Source organism: Saimiri boliviensis, chromosome 16, assembly GCF_048565385.1.
Source record: "Saimiri boliviensis isolate mSaiBol1 chromosome 16, mSaiBol1.pri, whole genome shotgun sequence".
Lineage (NCBI taxonomy): Eukaryota > Metazoa > Chordata > Mammalia > Primates > Cebidae > Saimiri > Saimiri boliviensis.
Window position 1 is genome coordinate 82,335,886 of NC_133464.1, and position 27,825 is coordinate 82,363,710.

A 27,825-nucleotide genomic window follows, 5' to 3' on the forward strand; every position below is an offset into this window, starting at 1 on the left:
TGAACTGACTAGTAAGAGGGAAGCAGCTGAAAGGATTTAAAATGCAGTATGGAGGGGAGAAGCTTTTCTGTACCATTTCACTGCATTAAATCATAGTAGAGATAAAAGGGTAGTAAAAAGAAATGCAAAAGGATATGAATATGTCTGTAGATATGGATAAGCATTAGATAAAATCAGAAAAACCTTGGGAGCCACTTTGTTTCTGTTACAAGTAAGCCAGTTCATTCATTCAACAAACATATGCAATATTATATACACAAATTGTGTATTTTGTTAGGCAATATTATATACACAAATTGTGTATTTTGTTAGGCACCAGGAGGGATACAAACACAGAGTAATCCACAGTCTTTGCCCTCAGGAAATTATAAGCAAAATAGATTACCATATTACCAAAACTAGTAAGTGCCCCATGGGTGGTTCAAAGTAGCTGTAATAGGATTTTAGATGTAAACATTCTCATTTTCAGCTAGGGTGACTAGAGAGAGCTTTAACTTCAGGCTATGAAGATGAAGGGAAGAGAGGATTCAGGCAGGCAGGGCACCCTCTGGGCTGGCTGGAAAATAAGCTTAAGGAGTGAGATAGGGAAAGAAAAGTGGAATTTAGTTGGACTACAGTACCGGTCTCCACTTAAATTCACAAATACCAGCATATTTGACAGTGTGTTTCAATTTTCTTTTTGCAGAGACAGGGTCTCACTATGTTGCTCAGGCTAGTGTCTAACTTCTGGCCTCAAACAATCCTCCTACACTGGCCTCCTATAGTGCTAGGATTACAGGCATGAGCCATCATGCTTTGCCTCAACTTTTTCCATTCATCACAGAATTCTTCTCAGTAAAAGAAATATTAACTGACTGAAATTTATTTCACAAACTGAATGAGAAAAGCATTCCTATCTTTTTAAAGTTTTATAATAAACAGTTTGAAGTTTTACTGAAATCAATTATACTGAGAGAGGCCAGGCCGGATGCAATGGTTTATGCCTGCAATCCCAGCACTTTGGGAGGCCAAGGCAGGTGGATCACTTGAGGTCAGAAGTTTGAGACCAGTCTGACCAACATGGAAACCCCGTCTCTACTAAAAACACAAAAATTGGCCGGGTGTGGTGATGCATGCCTGTAGTCCCAGCTACTTGGGAGGCTGACGCAGGAGAATCACTTGAACTTGGGAAATGGAAGTTGCAGTGAGCTGGGATCATGTCATTGCATTCCAGCCTGGGCAACAGAGTAAAGACTCCATCTCAAAAAAAAAAAAAAAAAAAGAAAGAGGCCAGATATCCACAGTTAGTGAACTTGTCTAGATGCTCTCAAAATGGTCACAACACAAGCTTCGGTAGTGAAAACCCACTCATGCCCTTCCCAATGTGTTTTAACCGTATCTAGAAAGGAGGACTAGTTTTTCAGACATCAGTTCAGATACCATTGCCAAATCAAACCTGGGCTTCTATACAAAAAGTATCAAAACAACTTTGATGCATCATGTCTTGTTATTTGACTGGGCTTAGAAAAATCACCAAATTGAATCCAATCAGGTTAACAAACCCAACTTTTCCTTATTACAGATCACTTAAACACATTTTCTCCCAATTCCTTTTACTGTGGTAAAACATGCGTAACATAAAATTTATCAAACATTTTAAGTGTATAGTTCAGTATTAAATACATTCATAATATGCAACCACCATATATCTCCAAACTCTTTTCCTTCTGTAAAACTGAAGCTCTGTATCCATCAAACAATAATGCCCGGGACTTGCCCCTCCTCCCAGCTCTGGCTTTCTGTCTCCATGAATCTGACTACTCAGGTACCTCATGAAAGTGGAATCATATGGTACTTATCGTTTTGTGACTAGCTTATTTCACTTAGTATAATGTACTCAAGGTTCATCCTTAAGTAAAATTCCCCAAAAGAATTTTTTTTTTATTATTATTTTACAGACAGGGTCTTACTCTGTTGCCCAGGCTGGAGTGTAGGGGCACAATCACAGCTCACTGCAGCCTCAAACTCCTGGGCTCAAGTGACCCTCCCAAACAGCCACCTAAGTAGCTAGGACCATAGGCGCATGTTACCACACCCAGCTAATTTTTACTTTTGTAGAGATAGGGTTTCACTATGTTGCCCAGGCTGAGAACTTCCTTCCTAAGATTGAATAATATTCTACTGTATGTACATAGCCCATTTTGTTTACCCATTCATGATGTACATACCCCATTTTGTTTACCCATTCACTGATGGACACTGGGGTTGTTTCTATCTTTTGGCCAGCTACTGTGAATAATGCTGCTATGAACATAAATATACAAATCCCTATCTGAGACTCTGCTTTGAGTTATTTTGGGTATATACCCAGAAGAGGAATTGCTAGATCATATGGTAATCTTATTTTTAATTGTTTAAGGAACTGCCACAGTGCTTTCCACAGCAGCTGTATTATTTTACATCCTGTTATATATCCTGTTATATAGCTTCTGAACAATGTTCTTGAGAGTTAATATCCTATTACTACATATATTAGTATCATATGTAGCTACTGTTCAAACACTATAAACATCAAAACTTTAAAACTTAATTTTCAGTTGGCAGGAAGGTGTTCACATTTTAAAATGTACATATATGGTAAATGAGCCTTCCCTTCAGAAACTAAAGAATTTGAAAGACGGGTATCTGAACCATCTAATAATCAATGTAAAGCAAGCCAATGCTTTATTTATGAACTTAAAAGCAAACAGAAGCTTAGGAAAACAAATGTGTCTTCTTTCACTTCAAAATAAATACCATCTAGTGTACGTCAGAGAAGCAGAATGCATTATATAAAAACACACTACTAGGCCATGTTTTGAGAATGTAGCCATTCTCGCTACCTCTGTAAGGTTTGCAGGCCTACATATAGCACTGGTATCTGCAGACAACTAGAAAAGTATCCAACAGTAATGCATCTTTCTAGTCTAAACCAACTACACATCAACTTACCAAATCTCTGTGCAACACCCAGTTAGCATGCAGGTAGTGAATACCATCTAGGATCTGATATAATAGTGACTTCACCATTCCCCGAGGTAACTGAACTGGCTTCTTGTTTGCTTTAGAAGCTCTGTGAAACTTGATTATATGCTGAAAGAAAGAAAAAATATCACCAGAAGCTTAAAAAAAAGGAAAAAATAATTTGATATATAATATTTTCCTAACAGAAAAAGAAACACTTAGGAAAATACAGTTTCATATTCTGCTGAATAATATAAATAACTTTAAAATTCCCTAATAACTGAGGCTAAAACTCCATTTCCTAAGCATATGATAGCATTTCAGGAAATAAATTATCACAATAGGGAATTAGGAAATATTGTGTATGTATGTATTTCTTTAGATGAAGTCTCACTCTGTCACCAGACTGGAGTGCAGTGGCATGATGTCAGCTCACTGCAATCTCCGCCTCCTGGGTTCAAGCAATTCTTCTGCCTCAGACTCCCAAGTAGGTGGGATTACAGGCAGCTAATTTTTTTTTGTATTTTTAGTAGAGAAGGGGTTTCACAATGTTGGCCAGGGTGGTCTCGAACTCCTGACCTTGTGATCTGCCCACCTTAGCCTCCCAAAGTGCTGGGATTACAGGTGTGAGCCTCTGTACCCAGCCTGTGTTTTCATTTTTAAAACATAATTAAAAATCAATTACTTTCAGAGTATACTTGATCCTTATTTATCTGGTAGATAAAATAGAAAAAAAAAATAGAACAAAATTCAAGAGATACTTCTGGCTAGTTGACATGGCATAGAACCAGAACCTATTTATGACATAGATTATAAAGAAAGCAAGTGGGGAGATGCTTCAATAAAATACATGCAAGCACAAAGAAATGATGAACCAGCTCACAATGGAAAAATGTAGAAATATAAAAGATTCTGAGGAAAAAAAAAAACTGTCTTGTACCATACATCGAAGCTTTCTATGTATAATGTTGTTGGACATCCAGCAAAACAAAGCACAACTTTATACTCAGAAAAATTATAAATAAATGTACAATTTTTTTTTAACTTTCAAATGCTCTTGATAGGGCTCATTATCTTAATTAGATTCACTCTTAAATTGCAGGAAAATCTGTAACTCGGCTGCAGTCAACTATGCCTTGCACACCACTGCGCATATCCCTGACACCTAACATTGCACAGAGCAGACCCTTGGCCAATATTTGTAAGTAAATGTTAAGCATACTCTTGAAATTAGTAAACATAATAAAAATAAGACATATTTAACATTATAAGTTAACATTTTCACTTGCTATTTACTTATGATATATAGAATATGACACAAATAAGAAATAACTAATAACGACTGAGGAAAGGTAAAAATATATAGCAAATATCTATGAGAAGGTAAAGTATAGCAGTTTGCACACATGTAGCATGATTAATCTAAATTATCGGCATTAATCTACTTTAATTTTCTCCTCAGCCGTTTTTTCAAGGTATTTAATAGCAGACAAACAAAACAGAGCTAAAACAATTTAATAATCTAGACTGTTTTGTCACCTGTCCTAAAATATGATGTGACAATCAAGTCTGTTCTCGTTAAGAAGAAGATTCTTTGGCTCTCTCCAAGCTTAATAAAAACAGGTAAAGATAGAGCACCTTAAAAAAATATTAAAACCCTGCCAGAGTAAGAATGAAAGGAACAAATACGTAGGAGAGGTAAGGTAATTAATCAATTTCATACATATTTCTTCAATAGTATTACAAGTGGCTTTTTTTTTTTTTAACCAATGTTTTAAAATGACAAGAAACTACAGTGGGGGCACTTCCTACTGTCATTTTCTTTATATTCCAGGGCTACATAACAAATGCAAAGTATACATACCATGAAATCTCACCAGCACCTAAGTGATTTTTAAAAACAACTATTTTTATTGCAGCTGCCTTGTTACCCTCTGCTGCTTAACCCCTACCAATTCACTTCAACATTCCAATTAAAATAGATAAAGGAGTGGGTTTCAGTAGGCTAAATTATCATTTCTTTTATAAAAATGAACATTAAAAATATTTATTTGGCTTAAATATTAAGATGATAAAGCTAATGAACTACTTATATGCACTGTACAATATTACATGCAATATAATTTGCTAAAGTATAATCATTGAACCAACATGTACAATTAAATATTACAAACCAGCGGCCAGAAGTCATATTGAGTGAAATATTATACTATCTTCTATTCTCTACTGTGGTTTATCACAAATTCTGTTTATAACCATCCTGGAAAATGCCTTAAGTTTAAATTATATGACTTTATTTCTTATGAGGCTCAGTATGGTGAGCATTCAATTTAATACTGGCCACCCTGATTTAACAGGGTTGATTTGATTAGATTTCTTTTGAAGTAAAAGAACAGAATATTAGACCCAAAGATTTAAAAAAAGAAGAAAAAATAACCAGCATGAACCTTGGAAAGAGTTTCATAAAAGAGAGGGAGAAAATTTCATGTATATGTAATAAAAGCATGACCATGCTAATGCAGTAAATACAGATTAGTATGCAAATCAATACATGTTTAAAGATATTATCAAATATCATTTAAAAGCAGTTCACAGGAGTAAAGTAATTATTAATTAATTAACACAAGGTAATGTTAGAGGTTTGGTTTACTTGTTTCTTAAACTATAATCTGTATTAACAGATAGATGTTCTTTCTACAGATTGATAAGAAGGTAAATTTTGTGAATATGTTTCTGATATATATATATATATCTCAGAAAGTCTTATCCATAAGGTAATGTTTCAGGTTTTTTAAAAACATAAATGTTATACTGAATAAAAGAGCAAATTTTATTGTTACCTCAAAGTTCCTCCAATACCAATTTAAAAAATAATCTGCTTAGTAAACTGCAAAATACTGAAGCTGGTATTTGTATTTCAGCTACTTAGACAAGATAAATTTCTTATTTTACAGTAATTTTTTTTCAATAGAGCATCATTTTCTGCATTGCATTAGATAAACTAATAAACTGGCTGGGCTCAGTGGCTTATGACTGCAATCCCAGCATTTTGGGAGGCCAAGGCAGGCAAATCGCCTGACATCAGGAGCTCCAGAACAGCCAGGCCAACGTGGCGAAACCCTGTCTCTATTAATAACATAAAAATTAGCTGGGCGTAAGCAGAGATGGCACCACTGCACTCCAGCCTAGGTGATACAGTGACACTTTATCTAAAAAAAAAAAAAAAAAAAAAAAAAAAGATGAACGAATAAACTGTAATAACCTGATTTTGAGAAATCTTCAAATATTTGAGTCTGAATATATATTCTTTATTTATTTATTTATTTATTTTTGGAGATGGCATCTTGCTTTGCTGCCCAGGCTGGAATATAACAGTGTGAACAGGACCCACTGCAGCCTCGATTTCCTGGGCTTCAGTCCCATGAGTAGCTGGGACCACAGGCATGTGCCACTGAGCACAGCTAATTTTTTTTTTTTTTTTGTAGAGACAGGGTCTTGCCATGTGGCCCAAGCTTGTCTCAAACCCTCAGGTGATCATCTTGCCTTGGCCTCCCTAAGTGTTGGGACTACAAGGTGTGACCTACTACACTTGGCCTAAAATTATTCTTATCATAGGTCAGAAAACAAAAAAAATAATTAAAAGTCACAAGAGATGTTAAAATTTATTTTTACACTAATCTCATTTTGTAATAAAGCTTTCATCCATAAATAATTCTTCCAATATAAGATTATGCCCAATTCAAGTAAGTAAAATGCAGTCATGCATCACTTAATGGAGACATTCTGAAAAATGTATTGTTAAGTGATCTTGCAGTTGTCGAAACACAAACCTAGATGATAGACCCTACTACAAACCTAGGCTATATGGTAGAGCCTACTGATCCTAGGCTACAAACCTATACATCTTACTGTATTGAATAAAGAAGGCAATGCAACACAATAGTAATTAAGTGTATTATCTAAACATATGTAAACAAAGAGAAGGTACAGTAACAATATGGTACTATAATCTTATGAGACCATCATCATGTATGTAGTCCGTAGTTGACAGTAATGTTATATGATGCATGACTATACTAAATTAAATTAATGCCAATGAAAACAAGAATTAGAATATTAAATCTCAATTGTGAATAGTTAATAGTTTCCTACATTTGTATGTTTCATTTATAAAATTTTTCAAATACAAGATTGTTCCTCAGAAAAACGTTGTTTAAAAAAAAGCCAAGAAAGTATTACATTTTATAGATGGGGTAAACTATAGCTTCAAAGCCACTAAAAGACTTGCCTAACGCTGTATGATAAATAACAGTAGAACTATTAGATCTCTCCAAAGAGAGCATATTTGTCCTTCATGAGGATACCACCTTCTCATTTTATATTCCCTTTATACGATGGAATAAAAGGAAATATGCTACTTTTGTATTTTAGAGCAAATTTTCATAATGATTATAGTTACTTTTTATTTGGTCAAAAAACTGTATGAAGCAATAATGAATACTTGTTGAACACTCTTTAGAGTCTATTGTTTTCTTCAGTATCTGTTAAATGATCAAAGTGACAAGACTGAAGAGTAATAATACAAAGCCAAATACTCTAGCTTTGGTAATGCCACCAACCACATTCTGTGAGGTTACTTTTATTTTAAAAACATAAGTCTCATAATAAGTGGAACACCTAATTGCTTTTAGTTACTCTTAACAATCTCTGACTGAAACCAATCGTTCAAGTCTGCCAACAATTCACCTTACCCAGAGGTCATGTTCAGCGTAGTCAAACAGAAGCCACACCTTTCTATCAGCATGAGAGAGAAACACCTTTTGAAGAGAAATGACATTTGGATGCTTAAGCTCTCGAAGTAACTGCAAAATAAAGGAGATCCATTAACAATTTCTGCCACAAAATAATGTTTAAAAAGCCCACACCATTTGTAATTCAAAGGCAATATAAACCCCGGGTGATCAATCTTAAAAGTCTAATAAGCACCCACACAATTTTGAGATCAATGCTTTAGTAACAAATGAGAAAAAAATCTGTGAGAAAAAGACACTAAACAGGTATATCTGAGTAAATCTATTTTGTGGTTGTTTGGCTGGTTATTTTAATTTCTTGGTTGTGGTAAAATATATATAACATGAAAATTACCATTTTAACTATTTTTAAGTGTACAATTCAGTGGCATCCTTTAAGTAAATTCACAATGTCCTGTAATCATCACCACTATCCATTTTGGAATTTTTTTTTGTCATCCCAAACAGAAATTCTGAATCCATTAAACCAATGGTCTCCAACCTTTTTGGCGTCAGAAACCAGTTTTGTGGAAGACAATTTTACCACGGACAATGGAAACAGGGTACAAGGGGGTGGTGGTGGATGGTTTTGGGATGAAACCGTTTCACCTCACATCATTCATTAGGCATTAGATTCTCATAAGGAGCATGCAACCAAGATCCTTCACATGCATAGTTCACAATAGGGTTCAAGTTCCTATGAGAATCTAATGCCACTGCTAATCTGACAGGAGGCAGAGCTCAGGTGGTAATGCTTGCTTGCCTGTGGCTCACCTCCTGCTATGCAGCCCAGTTCCTAACAGTACCAGTGCTGGCCCAGAGACTCCTGCATTACACAATAACCCCACTGCCTTTTCCCCTAGGCCCTGGTAATTTCTACTCTATCTGTCCCTAAGAATTTTCCTAATCTAGGTATTTCATGTAAGTGGAACCATACAGCATGTATCCTTTCATGCCAGGCTTATTTCACTTAGCCTAATATCTTCATCCATGATGTACCAAGTATCAATTTCATTCTTTATGGGTAAATACATCCCACTGTAAGCATATGTATATATATCACTTTTTTTTTTTTTTTTTTTTTTTTTTTTGAGATGGAGTTTCGCTCTTGTTACCCAGGCGGGAGTGCAATGTCAGGATCTCGGCTCACCGCAACCTCCGCCTCCTGGGTTCAGGCAATTCTCCTGCCTCAGCCTCCTGAGTAGCTCAGATTACAGGCATGCGCCACCATGCCCAGCTACTTTTTTGTATTTTTAGTAAGGACGGGGTTTCACCATGTTGACCAGGATGGTCTCGATCTCTTGACCCTGTGATCCACCCGCCTTAGCCTCCCAAAGTGCTGGGATTACAGGCTTGAGCCACCGCACCCGGCATATATCACATTTTGTTTATCCATTCATTTGTTGATGTTCATGGGTTGCTTTCGCCTCTGGTTATTGTGATTAATGCTGCTATGAATGCTGGTATATCAGTACCTGTAGAGTCCCTGCTTTCAGTGCTTTGAGCATAAAGCTAACAGTGGAAAATGCAGATCAAATTATTGCTCTATGTTTAACTTTTTGAGAAACCACCAAACTTGCAGCTGCAGCATTTTACATTCCCATCTGCAGTGCATGAGGGTTCCAATTTCTTTATATCCTCACCAACACTGGTTATTTGTTCCTTTTTGTCCTTAAAAATTAACATATATCCTAATGAGTATGAAGTAGTGTCTCGCCATGGTTTTGGTTTGCATTTCCCTAGCAACTAATGGTGTTGAACATCTTTGCATGTGCTTATCATCTTTAGAGAAATGTCTATTTAATAAGTCCTTTGCCTGTTTTTAAATCAGATTGTTCTGTTGTTGCTGCTGAGTTGTAGGAGTTCTTTACATAGTCTAGATACTAATGCCTTATCAAATAAATGATTTACAAAACTTTCTCCCATTCTACGAGTTGCTAGGCTTTGACGTCACATACAATTGAACTTAAATCTGTAGTTTGTAATCCCTTTTAGAAAATATCAAAGATTATTTGCAACATTAGAAGATGCAACATTCATTAACACCAATTATCACATGAAAATTAAATTGTGCAACCCTATAAGATATAGTACCTAATTTCAGGCATTTAAATTACATAGTAAAGTTGATTAAAATTTTGTTAACTTTTCATAAAATAACAAAGAACAGAGAGAAGCATCCAAGGAGAGCATATTTTCACGGGTTTGTGTTTTCTCCTCTCATAAAAGAATATTATTTTATTTAAAATATTTTATCTCCTTATTTTATGATAACCAAAGTGGCCTAACAATCCATTCAGGAAAAGGCATCCCTACCCCTGCCAAGCAAAAGCAAAAACAACTGCAACAACAACAAAAAGTCTCATGAAGCCCAGTACAATGCCTTTATCAGTTAAAACAGGTTTCGACAGTGCCTTCCAAATGTGCTCCAAATACTGGACAGCCAGGTGAGAAAATCAAGATTTAAAACTTGTAACTTCAGTGCCTTTTATAAGAATACTGCTACAAAAATAAGAATCAACATAAAGTTAACACTATACTGGGGGCTTTGAAATGAACTTCCGCAAAGACAATTACAATTTACTTCCGTAAATCAATTAAATAATCAGTCATATATTAAAGATTATTCTCTGGTGTGATAATTATTTTATTCAGGAGCAAGATTATAATATTATTTTATTCAGCAGCAAGGTTATATTATTTCTGCTTTTAGAATATAATTTTCAAACTTACAAGACTTTGGTGATTATATTATCAATTTTCAGAAACCTAAAAGCTAGTATCTAAAATTGACCATTCCCTAATTAATAAACAATGTAAATAATCTGACAGGGAAAGTCCAGACTTTTTGATAATCCTGGATCTCCCACCTGGCTCAAAGAGGTAGTTTTAATTCTAGTTCAGTGGTTTTCCCTATTATCTCAAAATCGGAACACAGTCCTAAGCTAGACAGCTATTTCAAATTCTTTCTAGTAATTGGCAGGGTGTACATTATAAGAAAAACCAACAAATTCCAAAGTGTTGGCAAAAGATCTCCACAATTATTAGGAACCTAGATATAAAGTTATTCTTAGTGTCTCCTGAATTTCACCTCCAATGAAAGTCTTCATTTCATTCTTGTATTCAAAAAACTGCAGCAACCATTTGATTAAGCTCTTCTCCCAGATGCCAAGTATGTACATTCTAGGAAGTGGTAGAACCAGCAATTAATAAAGTAACTTTTAAAACACAAAGCCAGTACTTTTAACTACTATGGTCTAATACCAGTATCTCCCAAGAGCTAACATCCTAGAAGAAAGGATTATGTCCAGATTATGTATCTTTATAATCCAGAGACAAAAAAGTCTTAAATACAAACCAGGCAGTAAACTTGACAACAGTAGGCATTGTGTATTTATTCTCATGGCTGCATTGCCAGCTCCTAGCATATGGCCTGGTACCACAGAGGCCCTTATTAACTATTTGGTGAACACATGAATAAATGATTGTGAAAATTAACAAAAGGCACAACTAAACTAAAGGAGGTCATACAACCCACTCTTTGATTTCTGATCTATGAACTAAGGTCACTGCTTTCTTTATAAAATCAATCTACTTTGTGACTAGGGTGAATGGCCCACACCTGTAACCTCAGCACTTTGAGAGCCCAAGGCAGGCAGATCACTGAGGTCAGGAGTTCAAGACTAGCTTGGCCAACATGATCAAACCCATCTCTAAAAAATACAAAAAATCAGTTGGGTGTGGTGGCGCACACCTGTAATCCCAGCTTCTTGGGAGGCTGAGGCAGAAGAATCACTTGAGCCTGAGAAGTGGAGGTTCCAGTGAGCTGAGATCACGCCAGTGCACTCTAGCCAGTGTGACAGAGTGAGACTCCATCTCAAAACAGAAAGAACAAAAATATTTCTACTTCGTTATATATCAATTGAAAAAAATTTCACAGGGCCAGGTATGGTGGCTCACGCCTGTAATCCCAGCACTCTGGGAGGCCAAAGTGGGTGGATCACCTGAGTTGGGAGTTCAAGACCAGCCTGACCAACATGGAGAAACCCTGTCTCTACTAAAAACACAAAAATTAGCTGGGTGTGGTTGTACATGTCTGTAATCCCAGCTACTGGGGAGGCTGAGGCAGGAGAATCACTTGAACCTGGGAGGTGGGAGGGTGCGGGTGAGCCGAGATCGCACCATTGAACTCCAGCCTGAGCAACAAGAGCAAAACTCTGTCTCAAAAAAAAAAAAAAAAAAAAAAAAAGGTTCATCTATCTGATTAACCAGACAACAAGTCTCTGAGAATAAAGACTTCATACTGAAAGTAACTACCGCCAGAGTAGTGAAAGATAGCATTATGGGCTAAACTGTGTTTCCCCCAAATTTCATATACTGAAGCTCTAACCCCTAATACCTTGTAATGTAAATATGCTGCATAATGATGTAACAGTCAATAACAGGCAGCATATACACTGTTGGTTCCATAAGATTATAATGGAGCTAAAAAATTCATATCAGCTGGGCGCGGTGGCTCAAGTCTGTAATCCCAGCCCTTTGGGAGGCCAAGGCGGGTGAATCACGAGGTCGAGAGATCGAGACCATCCTGGTCAACATGGTGAAATCCCGTCTCTACTAAAAATACAAAAAAGTAGCTGGGCATGGTGGCGCGTGCCTGTAATCCCAGCTACTCAGGAGGCTGAGGCAGGAGAATTGCCTGAACCCAGGAGGCGGAGGTTGCGGTGAGCCGAGATCGTGCCATTGCACTCCAGCCTGGGTAACAAGGGCGAAACTCCGTCTCAAAAAAAAAAAAAAAAAGAAAATTCGTATCACCCAGTGACACACAACCTTCATAATATTGTAGCACAATGTGCACTACTCATGTGTGTGGTGATGCTGGTATAAATGCACCTATCGCATTGCCAATCTCATACAAGTCTAGCAAATACCATTATATGCAGCACACAACATTTGATAATGATAACTAATGTTTCTATAACTGGCTTAGGTTTTTATTACATTATGCTTTTTAAACATTAGAGTGTACCCCTTCGACTTATTTTTTAAGTTAACTGTGTAACAGCCTCAGGCAGGTCCTTCAGGAGCAGTCTGAAAGGTATTGTTATCATAGGAGATGATGGCTTCATGCAAGTTATTGTCCCAAAGACTTTTTTCTTTCATTTTTTTTTTTTTTTTTTTTTTTGAGACAGAGTCTCATATCACCCAGAATGAAGTACGGTGGCACAATCTTGGCTCACTACAACCTCCATCTCCCAGATTCAAGCAATTCTCATGTCTCAGCCTCCCAAGTAGCTGGGACTACAGGCACGCACCACCACACCCAGCTAATTTTTGTATTTTTTGTTGTTGTTGTTACAGACAAAGTTTCGTCATGTTGGCCAGGCTGGTCTTAAACTCCCGGCTTGAAGTGATCTGTTCACCTCTGTCTCCCAAAGTGTTGGGAGCTACCACGCCTGGCCTTCCTGAAGACTTTCTGGTGGGCTAAGATGTGGAGGTGGAAGACAATGATATTCATGATCCTGACCCTGTGGAAGCAAGGCTAATGTATGTGATTCTTAGTTTACAAAAAGACATACGCATTTGTATGTTATTGAAGCACTATTCACAGTAGCAAAGACATGGAATCAATCTAGATGCCCAGCAACAGTGGACTAGAGGAAGAAAATGTGGTACATATACACCAAGGTACATCCACAGCCATAAAAAATAAAATAAAATCATGTCTTTTGCAGAAACATGGAGGCAACTGGAGGCCATTACCCTAAACAAATTAACACAAGGACAGAAAACTAAATGCCACATGTTCTAACTTAAAAGCAGGGGCTAAACATTGGGTAAACATGGACATAAAGATGGCAACGATAGATAGTGGGAACTAGGAAAGGAGGGAGGGTGAGGCAGGGGGAAGGGGAAAAACTATAGGTACTATGCTCCATCTCTGGGTGATGAGATCACTCACACACCAAACCTCGGTGACATGCAATTTACTCATGTTAACAAACCTAGACATGTACCCCCTGACCTAAAAGTTGAAAAAGTAAAAAAATGACTTTTAAAAATAGAAAAAAAGCTTATATAATAAGAATATATTTTTGTACAGCTGTACAATGAGCTAAGTGTTATTACAATAGTAAAAAAATAAGTTTGTAATGTAAAAAAGTTACAGGAAACTAAAGTTAACTGAAGAAAGTAAAATATATTTTATAAAGCCAATGCAGCCTAAGTGCACAGTGTTCATCAAGTCTACAGTAGTGTACACTAATGTCCTAGGTCTTCACATTCACTCACTACTCACTGACTCACCCTGAGCAATGTCCAGACCTGTAAGTCTCAGTTATGCTAAGAGTCCTATACATATAGATGTACCATTTTTTATGGGTTTTTTTTTTTTTTTGAGGGTGAGCTCTCAAAGAAGAAAGAATCTGGGGTGCGTGCATAGAGTAAAGTGAAAGCAGGGTTATTAAAATGAGTAAAGGATTAAAGAATGGCTAGCACTCCATAGGCAGAACAGCCCATTTTTTGTTTATTCTGTATTTTTATTGTACCTTTCCTATGTTTCCATATTTTTACTGTACTTTTTCTGTGTTTATTCCAAATATTTACTGTACTTTTCTATTTAATATGCTCAGAGATACAAATAGTTACTATTGTGTTACAGTTGCCTATAGTATTCCATATAGCAACATGCTATATAGGTTTGCAGCCTAGAAGGAATAGGCTATAAATAGCCTAGTGTGTGTAGGCTCTACCATCTAGGCTTGTGTAAGTACACTCTGTGATGGCAGGACCTGAAATTGCCTAGGGATGCATTTTTCAGAGCATAGTCCAGTAATTAAGTGATGCATGACTATATTGGAGATAAGGCCTTTAAGAAGTAATTAAGTTAAAATGAGGTCTTTAGAGTGGGCCCTAATCCAATCGGACTGGTGTCCTCCCAAGAAGAGATGACGAGGACATACAGAGAGACACCAGGAGTATCTCTGAAATGACCATCTGACAAGACAGGAAGGAGGCTACCTGCAAGCCAAAGAAAGAGGTCTCAGAGGAAACTAACCCTGACAGCACCTTGATATTAGGCTTCTAGCCTCCACAACTGTAAGAAGATAAACTACTGCTGTTTAAGCCACCCAGCCTGTAGTATTTTGTTAGGGCAACTAAAGCAAACCATTACAGTGAGTAACTATTACTACTGAATAAGGAAAACACCTTTGTTGTTGGTGGTGGTGTTTTGCTGCTGCTGTTGTTTTTTTAGGGAAACATATTAGGAGACAGATAGGTCACTTTGGGATTAAAAGAGAATGGCCACTGAGGGTTGGTGATGGAACTGAGAGTCGCAGTGGACAATTACCTTTAAGTAAATATTTATATTGAAGAAATTCCGAAAGACCAAAGACCTATGCTGCATTTAGCAGGGGTAACATTTGCTAAATGCCTACTACATACCAGGCACTGTCCCATTTTTACAAATGAGGAAACTGAAACAAAGAAATCAAGTAACTTGTTTTGGGTACCAAAAGCTAGTGAAGTGGCAGAGGCAGGGTAGGATCCCAAAGAGTCTAGTGAAGGTGTTAATACTTATGCATTCCTGTGTGGTTGATGCTCTGATGCTGAGAGAGTAGCAGGTTTTCCTTGGTGATGAAAAGAACTTCAGCACTGCATGACCCTATTCAGAGCCAAGAGCATATAAATCCCAGTTTTTAATACTGTAGAAGTTATTTTTTACCTTTTTGAAGATTTTGTGTGAAAACATTTTGAAAACAAAAGGCTTAAAGATACTCATATAATAGATTACATCACAGAAACCAACTATGTTTTCCCAATTCTGCTAGGAAAGAAAACAATCTTACTTTCTGAGTATTAAGACTGCAGTTTTGACTACAGAATTCACCATAAACTTAATTTATTTCAACTGTTACATACAATATCACATTTCATTTGAACTTCTATAGTACAAATACATAAAAAATAAATACTTAGAACTGTGTCTTCTCAATAAATATCACAATGGTGAGAAAATGGGTTTTAAAAACCTAATATTCACCAAACTATATTGCATTTTTAACACTAACATTTCATAATATAGCAAAGATTAAAAAATAAATTCTAAATGTATGAGTATGATGACAGTTGACTTGAAATCACTGCTAAAAACATAGAAAAACAATTCCAAAATTATTTTAACATAATTTTGAAACCTTTTTCAATCAAATTCTTGCAAATTGATAAAAACTGAGGTATGCTTAGGTTAAAGTGGAGGTAAGTAGAAAAGTAAAGTCCGGAGCTTTACCTCTGCTCCCACATCCCAACTATATAAAAGGCAGCTTTGTGGAATACTGATGATCCACTTATGTACAGTTTGAAAAATGTCTACAATAACGGAATTACAGCTCACAGGATATTTTGAAAATGTATTAGACAAACCACTTACAATAAAATGAAGATGAAGATATGCAATGCTCTTTGCTTTTAGAAGAAATTCTCAGAGTTCCTCCTTCCCTCCCTTCTACACTTACTTACAGAGCAAGGACTATATGCCAGCCCTAGCACACCCTGGGGAAGAAATGCGTTGCAGTCTTGAGTTGGGAAGGAACAGATAACAATGTAAGTAACCAGACACACAGATCAGGCAGGTCCTTGAAGAACCTCCTTGTGATTACATTTGTAATGAGTGTTATATTAAAGAAACAAACTGGGTATAATCTGAGAGTAACAGAGGTAAATGCTGGGGACACAGGACTTCTTTGAGGAAGAATTAATAAATGTAAAGGAGGAAGCCTTGATAAAAACTTGCCAGAAAAAATGAGAATTATTTCAGTCTTAACATTTTCTCATATAAATTTCAAAACTAAATAAAACAGAATATTAAAACAAACCCCTATGTACCGTTAGCCACTCACAAGCTTATTTTATTTATACTAGTTATCCACTCCTCCCACTCAAACCTGGATTATTTTAAAGTAAACCCCAGATATTATATCATTTCACCTATATTTCAGTATGTATCTCTAAAATATAAGGTATCTTTTCTCTGACCACAAAGAAAATAAATCAGTAATCAGTAATAGTAAGTTATCTAGAAATACCTTACATTTAAAAATTAAGCAATATAATTCTAAATAACTTACAGATAAAAGAAAAAATTCACAAAGAAAACAAAATATTTTGTACTAATTAACAGAATAAGAGAAGAATTATATGGTTATTGCTATCTATGTAGAAAAAGGCATTTGATAAAATTCAATATCATTTATGAAAAAAATTCTTGGGAAAGTAGGAATATAACTTCCTAAACTTGATTAATGGCATCTATGAAAAACTCTGTAGCTACCATTATACTGAACAGTGAAAGTGGAAACATTTTCCTCACAGTTGGGAATAAGTCAAAGATACCTCACCACTATTCAACATTGTGTGAGACGGCCTAACTAGTTCAGTAACAGAAAAAAAAAGTACTCCTATTCACAGATGACATAATTATGTAGAAAAAAATCCCAAGGAATCACCAAAAACCTACCAGTTAATTTAGAAATGTCTCAGGATATATACTATACTATATATATATATATACATTTTAAAAGTAATTATATAATAAATAAAATGGTAAGTATATCTTTCTGCTGGCTTGAAAGTCTCAATACTATTATCCTTTGAATTGATCCAAATTATAATCTCAACAAGTAAAAAAAAGAAACTAATTAGCTTATGTAAAAATTTATATGATAATGCTAAAGAACCTAAAATATCCCAGACAATTCTGACAGAGAATAAAGCTGGTGGCCTTATACCACCTGGCTTCAAGTCTTGCTAGAAAGGTAAAGTTATCTATTGGTATAAGGCTAGACAGAAAGAACAATGGAACAAAACAGAGTCCAAACGTATAAATGTATACTTTTTTTTTTTTTTTTTACAAAGATACCAAAGCAATTCTATGGCAAAGAATGTTTTCCCAAAATGATGCTACAACTGTACATTCATATGGGGTGGGGGGCATGGGAGGGATTCAAATTCTGTATCATAACACAAACAAAAACTGACTATCTCATAAACTAGAAATAAAAACACTATAAAGGTTTTAGAAGAAAATATTGGGAAATATTTTCACAATCAGTGGGTAAAGATTTCTTCAGCCACATACAGAAAACGACCATAAGAGGAAAAATTAGTAAGACTTCATAAAAATTAAAAATTTCCCCTCATCTCAGATTGAAGAACGGTGATCAAGTACATTAAATGTAGGCTTTCTTGCTTCTTTCTGTGCTTGAGTGCATTTAGAGTTATCACGATACATGTAAAGATAATCATGTCTTGTTTCTGAACTGAGTTTTGTTTGTTAAAAAAAAACATTTTGAAGGACTAATATACAGAGAAAAGCATGTGAACAATAAGTACACAGCTCAATGAATTTTCACATATATAACCCATGTAACCAGACCCAGAGCAACATCAAAGAATTGCCAGCACCCTGAAAGCTTTGTATTCCGTCCAAGGATAATCAACACCCTGACTTCTAACACACTAACCATATTTCAATGGCTTTTAATTCTTTAAAACTGACCAGTAAATACAGAACAGATGTTGAAGAATTGACCATTAACAGACAGATACCTGGTCTCAAGACTGAAAAGTATGAAAACTTTATCAATTAAATGAACTACATTTTCCAGCATGGTCTATCTTTAGTTAACAATATCCTCTATCTCATCCTTATTCTTCCCTCATGGATGTAACTCTTACATGTGTTTCCAAACCTGGAACTTTCCTTGATTTTCTACTTTAGTTTAGATGGACACCCTTCTCCATTCTTATATACTTCTATCACTGTACTTGACACACTGTTCTTAGATTTATGACTTTTTCCTCAACATAGTGTAAATACTTTAGGCCAGAGACACTGACTGACTTGCTCTGCTTATTTTTACCTACTTGAGTTGGTTGAAAACTCATTGGTATGGAATCTGGTAAACTTGCAAAACTGTTTAAATCAACATTTCCAGGTCATAATAGACTATTATGGGTAAATATAATAGAAGGGCTGAGAGCAACAAAAGCAAATTATAACATATATCCTAGAATATTCTGTGTAAAGCTAGAAAAGACAAATTTGGACCCACAGTTTTAAAACAGTAAACTGAAGTAAATCTGAAAAAGTAATGCTCAATTTAAACGTATGGATAATTATTAAGTAATGCATTAACCCAAAGACTACTTCTCTTTGGAATCAAAATGAGATTCTACTCACAATATGGAAAACTATGCTTCTAAAATAAAAGGGCATAAATGTTTACATACTCAAATGAACAGATACAAGCAACAAAAATCAAATAATACAATCTCATTTTGACATAACTAATTACATTAATCCCATTCTATTAAAATAAAAATATTAATTTTATATGGACTAACATGCCACTTTTACTGCACTCAATGAAATAACTGAACCCTTCATTGTTAGTGACATTTATTGGGAAAATATGTATTTATATAAACAACTGAAATTTACTTTACCCCAAATGAAGAGTTTATATAGACAGAACCATATGCCCCCTTTACATCTCCTTAATAAATATTTTTTCTACATATAGGTGATATAAAAAATATTCACTAACTTTCAATTAATGTGACAAATACAATACAGAGCTTTATATAGTTGGTACTCATAAGTCAGTTGATAATAATGATAAAAAGAACTTCACTTACTGCTATTTCTCTACATGCCGACATAGAGATCCCAGTTCCTTCTATTTGTTTTAAAGCATAGTCTTTATCATCCTTCCTGTAAAAACAAAGTTATTTTAATATATAGATAACTCTATGTGTATTTTAATAAAATATACATAAATATAAATCACATGTTTAATATATATTTGACATAATTCAATATAATCATACAATGTTGTACAAAGAAAAGCTTTTTAGATAACCTAGTCTAGTCCCATTATTTGATGGGGGAAGTTAGCTTCAAAGGAATAAAAAGACTTTTCCAAGGCTCCAGTTACTTGTGGAAGACAAAGATTGAGATACAGAGCTTCTGACTCCCAGCAGTAGATTCCTTCTGCTCTAATATATGAACATAACACACACACATAAAATAAAACTTGCCTTCTAAAACCTATTCAGATATTAGTGGGTCAAAAGAGTTAAGAAATGAATGTGTCCGTAAGGCACAAAATGGTTATAATTTAAAACATGTTATAGTAATCATAATTTGATAATAAATAATTCAGGTCATCGCCAAAGACTTTCAAAGACACTCATGCAACATGTGTTTATTGAACACTTACTATGTACCCAGAACTGTGCTAGGTACTGAGGATACAACAGGTTCCTTCTTTTAGAGAGTTTCCTGTGTCTATTGGCCTAAAAAGATAAGCAACCCACCACAATACAATATGGTAAGTGCTATGATACGGTAAGTGCAATAGAAAAGGTTACTCAAAGGGGACTTTGGTGGAGGACCAAGAAAAGACTACTCAGAGAAAATGCCACCTAACTGAAGCCTCAATGAGTGTTCTCAAACCTTTTGGTCCCAGAATCCCATTATTATCTTGAAAATTACGGTGGACCCTGATGAGCTTTGGCTTCTTATATCTGTCACAATATGTACCCTATACGAATTTTTAAAAAATGAGAACTTTTTTTTTTTTTTTTTGGAGACAGAGTTTCGCTCTTGTTACCCAGGCTGGAGTGCAATGGCGCGATCTCGGCTCACCGCAACCTCCGCCTCCTGGGTTCAAGCAATTCTCCTGCCTCAGCCTCCCGAGTAGCTGGGACTACAGGCACGCACCAGCATGCCCAGCTAGTTTTTGTATTTTTAGTAGAGACGGGATTTCACCATGTTGACCAGGATGGTCTCGATCTCTTGACCTCGTGATCCACCCGCCTCGGCCTCCCAAAGTGCTGGGATTATAGGCGTGAGCCACCGCGCCCGGCCAAAAATGAGAACTTCTAAAACTACAAAATATATATCCACTAGCCACCAGAGCAATGGAATGGCATCATCACATGGTGAATCACCTCTGAAAGAGATCCATTAGATATTCATTAGAATGAGAATGAAAAAAGCAAATAATGTCATAATATTATTACAAAAATAGTGTTCACCTTGCAGACCCTCTAAAAGGATCTCATAGACACCCAAGGGGCTCCAGGATCACACTTTGATAACGTGTGTGTGTGTGTGTGTGTATCATTTAAGAGAGGAGCAGTCACATGAGGCAAGATAAAATAAAGCATTTGAGGGAGATGGGATACTGTATAAAACTGAAGGTGAGACTGGGGATAAAATCAGAAACCACAACATAAAAGTCTTTTCACTCCAAGAACAACAGGAAGGGCTCCTTTAAAGGTTTTTAAAATTATTACTAAACAAGAGAATATCAGTTATATTTTATCTGGGAAATTTATCTTTGGCTGCCTCAGGAATGCCTACTGAGAGTAAATAAGGACAGGAGTCAGAAAGAACAGTTACAAGCAATTAGTATTAAAATTATTCAGTGAGAGATGATGGTGGTTATTGCAGAATGGTGGTTACTATAGAGAACAGACAGATAAGAAGTAGAGTCCTTCATGATTGACTATTGTGGGTAAGGAAGAAGAAATTAAAGATAATGATTCCTGCCACAGGCAACAAAGTAATGACAGCACTATTCACTGAAATAAAAAAACCAGGTAGAAGGAAAAGCTTTGAGAGAACAGGTGGGTAGAACGCTCTATCTGCATAGGCTGAGTTTTGGGGACCTCTGAGACATCTAAGTGGCATAGCTCTTGGCAAGCAGAGTAAACAGTAAAGTTGAAGAGCAAGCTGAAGATACAGATTTACTGGACTCAGCAGGACGCAGTGATCAAAGTCATGAGAGTAGGCTGAATGAGAACAAAGAGAAGGACTGTTAAGAAAAAGATTTGCAAAAAGGGCACAATAGCAAATAGTATAAAAATCTGCAGAGAGGTCTAGTAAGGTAAGAGTTGAAAAGTAGCTACTAAATTTAGCAATGATGAAGTCAACAACGAATACTGGAGTAGGCAAAAACAGCTGCAGTGATGTGGTGGCAGGGTCTATAATTGTAGAAGGCTGAGGAGTGAATGAGACATACGTAAACTAAGACAATATACGCAAACAATTCTTTGAAGGGGAAAAGGCATGTGCTGGAGTAATACACGAGGTTAAAGAATTATTATTTCTCTCTCTCTTTTTTTTTTTTAAACTCTGAAGTGATCATCTTTGACTCCAAGGAATTATTATTTCTTAAGATGGAAGAGACTTGAGTATGATAAGAACTGGCAGAAAGAACCCAGAGAAAAAGAGCTGATAATATAGGAGAGGAGAAAAAATCCAGAGAGCAAGCTTTCAGGGTCTTTGTTCTCTGGATTGAAGGAGAAACACCTATTCCACCATAATAGGAAGGAAGGATAGATAAAGGAATGAAAACAGATAGAAAGAAATTGGTTCTGAGGCAAAATGCTGGGGGAGTTCCCATTTTTCTAGTGTTCATTTTTTTCTGAAAGTGCCAATGAGGTCATATACTAAAAGGAAGGGCAGAGGTGATAGGGCTGGAGATTTCAGTAGCATGATAGCTTAAGTGAACAAATTAATAAGCTTTTATAAAATCAAATAATTTAAGTCAATTTAATACTTTATTATTTTAAATTATTACTAAAGCTTCACATTGTTTTATATTTGTTTTTACAACATATTTTATACCAAATCCTTACTTGGGAAAACAAATCCCAATTACAAAATTATTTTTCTGGAAAAAAAATATGTTTTATGACAATCGGTTTTACCTCATACATCTAGTAAAGCAGCACGGGTACTCACTATATGAAAAAGACATTAAGATTGTCTGTACTTAATGTTCACTAAGTCTGAATGGTGTCTGAAAGAAAGAAGAAGTTAAGGATACACAAAACAAAATTGGAATCCGAATAGTCTATTAGACACTTTCATGGGCAGGGTTACTGATTTAACTAGATGGTCAGTTGAAGGGTACACATTCTATTAAATCTACTGTTTAAGAATTACATCCTAGAATTTAACTCCCTACTAAGAAGGAGAGTGGTGGGAAAGAAAATAATTTAAACTAAAGATTTACCCATTCACCTCCTTAATATCCACCACTTTCTCTTATTTAAAATGCACAAGGTGCTATATAACAGTTTCTTCTCTGTGAACTAAAAAAATTGTAATAATCAGTCTTCTCCCCTACTCCAAGTATACATGTTTTTTACTTTATAAAAGTAAATTATTAGAAAGAAATGTGCAATGGAGAAAATTAACACCAAATAAATTATAAGTGATATTTGATTATAAAAAAGGCAACCTCCTCTTGAAAATTCCCTAATATAATTACAACATAATATAATAGTGCTATGTGGTTTACATGGCAAATTTATCTCTCCTTCTACCCATTTTTTCAGTAAAAGACACAAAGGAGATGAAAAAGATTTGTTCACTAGTGTCTGGGGAAAGTAGTGAGATTAAATGAATGGTTACCATACAGACTGAGTAGCCCTTATCTGAAATGCATGGGATGAGAAGTGTTTTGAAATTCTGATTCGAGAGATTTCGGAATATCTGCACATATATAATGACAAACGCTGGGAATGAGATCCAAGTTAAACACAAAATTGATTTCATGTTTCACATACGCCATATACACACTGCCTAAAGGTAATTTTATATAATATTTGAAATAATTTTGGGCATAAAACAAAGTTTATGTACACTGAACCATCAAAACGCAAAAGTGTTACTATCTCTGCCACTCCTGTGAACAATCTGTAGTTGTTTGCCATCACCATCATTCATGACTCTGAATTTATATGATGCTGATAACTAATTATTTTCTTACACTTAAGTACTTAATAGTTTTTTTTAAAAAATGGCATATCGGCTGGGCGCGGTGGCTCACACCTGTAACCCCAGAACTTTGGGAGGCTGAGATGGGCAGATAGCCTGAGGTCAGGAGTTAGAGGCCAGCCTGGAGAACATGGTGAAACCCCATGCCTACTAGAAATACAAAAATTCGTTGGGCTTGATGGCATATGCCTGCAATCCCAGCTACTTGGGAAGCTGAGGCAGGAGAATCTCTCGATCCCAGTAGGCGGAGGCTGCAGTGAGCCGAGATCGCACCATTGCACTCCAGCCTGAGGGACAAGAGTGAGACTCTGTCTCAAAAAAAAAAAAAAAACAGAAGGCATATAATTAATATTGTGAAAAAATAATGTGTTGAGGGTAATGCTAAGCAGTGCAGTAGCATCACCAGAATACCTTTTCTCCCTTAAGGGCACTGAATCAACAGTGTGTTATGCGCCTGCGTTTGACTACAACCTGTCACATGAAATTAGACGTGAAATTTTCCACTTTTGGCATCAGGCCACTGCTCAAAAAGTTTCAAGATTTTGTAGCATTTTGAATTTCTGATTTTTGGATTAGAGGTGCTCAACCTGGATAGTATGCTAAGCACTATAGAAAGAGACAATGCACCGTATCTTCAAGGTTTGAAGCCGGATAAAAGATGTCTTCAGAAAGCCTATTTACTCTAGATTCTGAGGACTTAAGAAATTTGATAAAAACATGTAACAAACTAGGCACAGAAGGAATATAGCTCAAAATAATAGAGGTCAGACATGACAAACCCAAAGCTAACATCATATGAATGAGAAAAAGTTGAAAATGTTTCCTCCAAGAACTGCAACAAGACAAGGATGCCCACCCACTTTTGCCACTCTTATTCAACATAGCACTGGAAGTCCCAGACAGAGCAATCTATAGGAGAAAGAAATAAAAGGCCTCAACATTCAAAAGAAGTTAAACTGTCTCTCTTTGCTGATGATACGATCATATATATATATATATATTTTTTTTTTTTTTTCTTTTTTAAATATGGAGTCTCGCCCTGTTGCCCAGGCTGGAGTGCAGTGGCATGATCTTGGCTCACTGCAGCCTCTGCCTCCCAGGTTCAAGCGATTCTCCTACCTCAGCCTCCTGAGTAGCTGGGATTATAGGCATGCGCCACCATGTCTGGCTAATTTTTGTATTTTTAGTATAGACAGCGTTTCGCCATGTTGGCCAGGCTGGTCTTGGACTCCTGAGCTCAAGCGATCTGCCCACGTCAGCCTCCCAAATGATCTTAGATTTAAAAAACCTAAAGACTCCACCAAAAACACCTCTTAGATTTGGCAAATAAATTCAGTAAAGTTGCAGGTTACAAAAATCAATGTGCAAAAGTCAGTATTGTTTCTGTATACCAAAAATGATCTAACCAAGAAAGAAATCAGTAAGTCAGCCTCACTTAAAAAGCTAAAAAAATTAAAATACCTAGTAGTAAATTTAACCAGGGAGGTGGAAATCTCTACAAGAAGGACTACAAAATACTGTTAAAAGAAATTAAAGATGACACAAACAAAAGGAAAAACATCCCAGGACCATGGATCAGAGAATCAATATTGTTAAAATGACCATATGGTCCAAAGCAATCTACAACCATTTAGCCCAACGCATACAGATTCAATGCAATCCCTATCAAAGTACCAACGTCATTCTTCACAGAATCAGAAAAAATAATCCTAAAATTCATATGGAACTAAAAAAAAAGAGTCCAAATAGTCAAAAGCAATCCTGAACAAAAAGAACATAGCTGGAGGCATCACATTACCTAAGTTCAAAACACATTACAAGGCTAAAACCAAAACAGCGTGGTATTGGTAGAAAAACATGTAAGTATCCCAAAGGAACACAATGAAGAACTCAGCAATAAAGCCACATATTTAGAACCCACTTATCTTTGACAGAGCTGACAAAAACTAGTATCGGGGAAAGGACACCCTCTTTAATAAATGGTGCTGGACAAACTAGACAGCCACATGCAGAAGATCTAAACAAATAATTTATGACTAAGACCTCAAAAGCACAGGCAAAAACAAAAAACCAGACAACGAGACTTTATTACACTAAAAAGCTTCTGCACGGTAAAAAAAATAACACAGTGAAGAGACAACCTGTTGAACAGAAGAAAATATTTGCAAACTGTTCATCTGAGGGACTAATATCCAGAATATAAAAGGAACTCAAATAATCCAACAGGAGAAAACATAATAATCCCATTAAAAAGTGAGCAAAGGACATGAAAAGATATTTTTCAAAAGAAGACATATAAAGAGCCAACAGGTATATGTAAAAAGTGCTCAATATCACTAATCATCAGAGAAATGCAAATCAAAACCACAATGAGATACCATCTTTTCCCAGTGAGAATGGCTTTCATTAAAGACAAAAGATAACAGATGTTGGTGTGGACACAGAGAAAAGAGAACTCTTACACGTGGTGGGTGGGAATGTAAACGAGTACAGCCACTACAGAAAATGGCATGTCGATTTCCTAAAAAACTAAAAACAGAATTACCATTCAATCCAGCAATCCCACTACTGGGTATCTACTAAAACAAACAAACAAAAAAACAATATACCAAAATGATACCTGCACTCACGTGTTTATGGCAGCACTATTCACAACAGCAAAGGTATGACATCAACCTAAGTGTCCATTAATAGATGAATGAATAAAGAAAAGGTGGTATATATACACTATAGAATACTATTCAACTACAAAAAAAGGAGGGAAATCATGTCATTTGCAGCAACATGGATGAAACTGGAGGTCAACATGGTGGAAATAGCTTAAGTGAAATAAGCCAGGCATGAAAAGACAAATATCGCATGTTCTCACTTAACCTGTGGGAGCTTAAAAAAATTTTTTTGAACATGTAAACGAAGAGTGAAAAACTAGATAACAAACACTGGGAAGATAAGTGGGAGGCAAAAGGATGAATGAAAAGTGGTTAAAGGGTATAAACATAGAGTAAGATAAAAGGAATAAATTCAGCCGGGCGTGTTAGCTCATGCCTGTAATCTAGCACTTTGGGAGTGAGAGGTGTGCAGATCACTTGAGGTCAGGAGTTTAAGGCCAACCTGGCAAACATGGTGGAACCCTGTCTCTACTAAAAATACAAAAATTAGTAAGTTGGTCATGGTGGTGTGCAGCTGTAGTCCGAGCTACTAGGGAGGCTAAGCCGGGAGGATCACTTGAACCCAGGAGACGGAGGTTGCAGTGAGCTGAGATTGTGCCACTGCACTCCAGCCTGAGCGACAGAGACTCTGTCTCATAAATAAACAAATGGGACAATATCTGATAGCAGAGTGGAATGACTATAGTTTACAAAAATATACTGTAGTTAGATGACAGACATCCTGAGTTCCCCGACTTGATCTCTACATATTATATAGATGTAATGACAAATGTTCTCATATAACACATAAATTTGGGTGCACGCACTTGTGCCCCCCCCACACACACACAGACTTAAGAAGTTTTTCAGGAAGAAAGGGAGGCCCTGGGAAGATAGATCAGTAGTTCTATGAGACACCCCAAGAAGTGGAAACAGTATATACAAAGTTACAGAAGCATGGAAAGGGTCTGGTATGTTCAGAGAACAGTAAAGACTAGCAGCAAGTAGTTTAATATCACTAAAACTGTCACAAAATAAATGGCTACCAGTGACAGCCCTGAGGACAGGTGAGAATCTAGAAATAGGCGGCCAGGCACAGTGGCTCACACCTGTAATCCTAGCACTCTGGGAGGCTCTGGCAGGCAGATCACCTGAGGTCAGGTGTTCGAGACCAGCCTGGCCAACATGGTGAAATCTGTCTCTACTAAAAATACAAACAACTAGCCGGGCATGCTGGTAGGCACCTGTAATCCCAGCTACTTGGGAGGCTTAGGCAAGAGAATCACTTGAATCCAGGAGGCAGAGGTTGCAGTGAGCCAAGATCGTGCCACTGCACTCCAGCCTGGATAACAAGAGCGAAACTCTATCTCAAAAAAAAAAAAAAAAAAAAGAAATAGGCAAGGTAAGATGGGGAATCTTTTATGCCACCTGTCTCAAAAGAGGTACGTAGAGTGTGCAAAACAAGTAAAAAGAAAATAAAAGAATAAAGCTGACAGAAAATAGTTGTGTGAGAAAACCAAAAATAAGAAGATACAACCATGATGAA

General features: G+C 36.2%; 1 protein-coding gene across 4 annotated transcripts in view; it reads right to left on the reverse strand.

Moving 5' to 3' along the window:
• CDK8 (cyclin dependent kinase 8) overlaps nt 1–27,825 on the reverse strand; it is a 140,450-nt gene that overhangs the window by 43,482 nt on the left and 69,143 nt on the right. For all 4 annotated transcript variants that reach the window (XM_039473339.2, XM_010333855.3, XM_003919732.3 and 1 more), the window contains exons 2-4: nt 19,473–19,548; nt 7,734–7,844; nt 2,971–3,111 (exon numbers count right to left, since the gene is read on the reverse strand). Coding sequence is in view for 3 of the 4 variants with exons in the window: in XM_010333855.3 (XP_010332157.1) it covers nt 2,971–3,111; nt 7,734–7,844; nt 19,473–19,548 (328 nt within the window). In the remaining variant the exon portion in view is untranslated. The remainder of the gene's footprint in view (nt 1–2,970; nt 3,112–7,733; nt 7,845–19,472; nt 19,549–27,825) is intronic.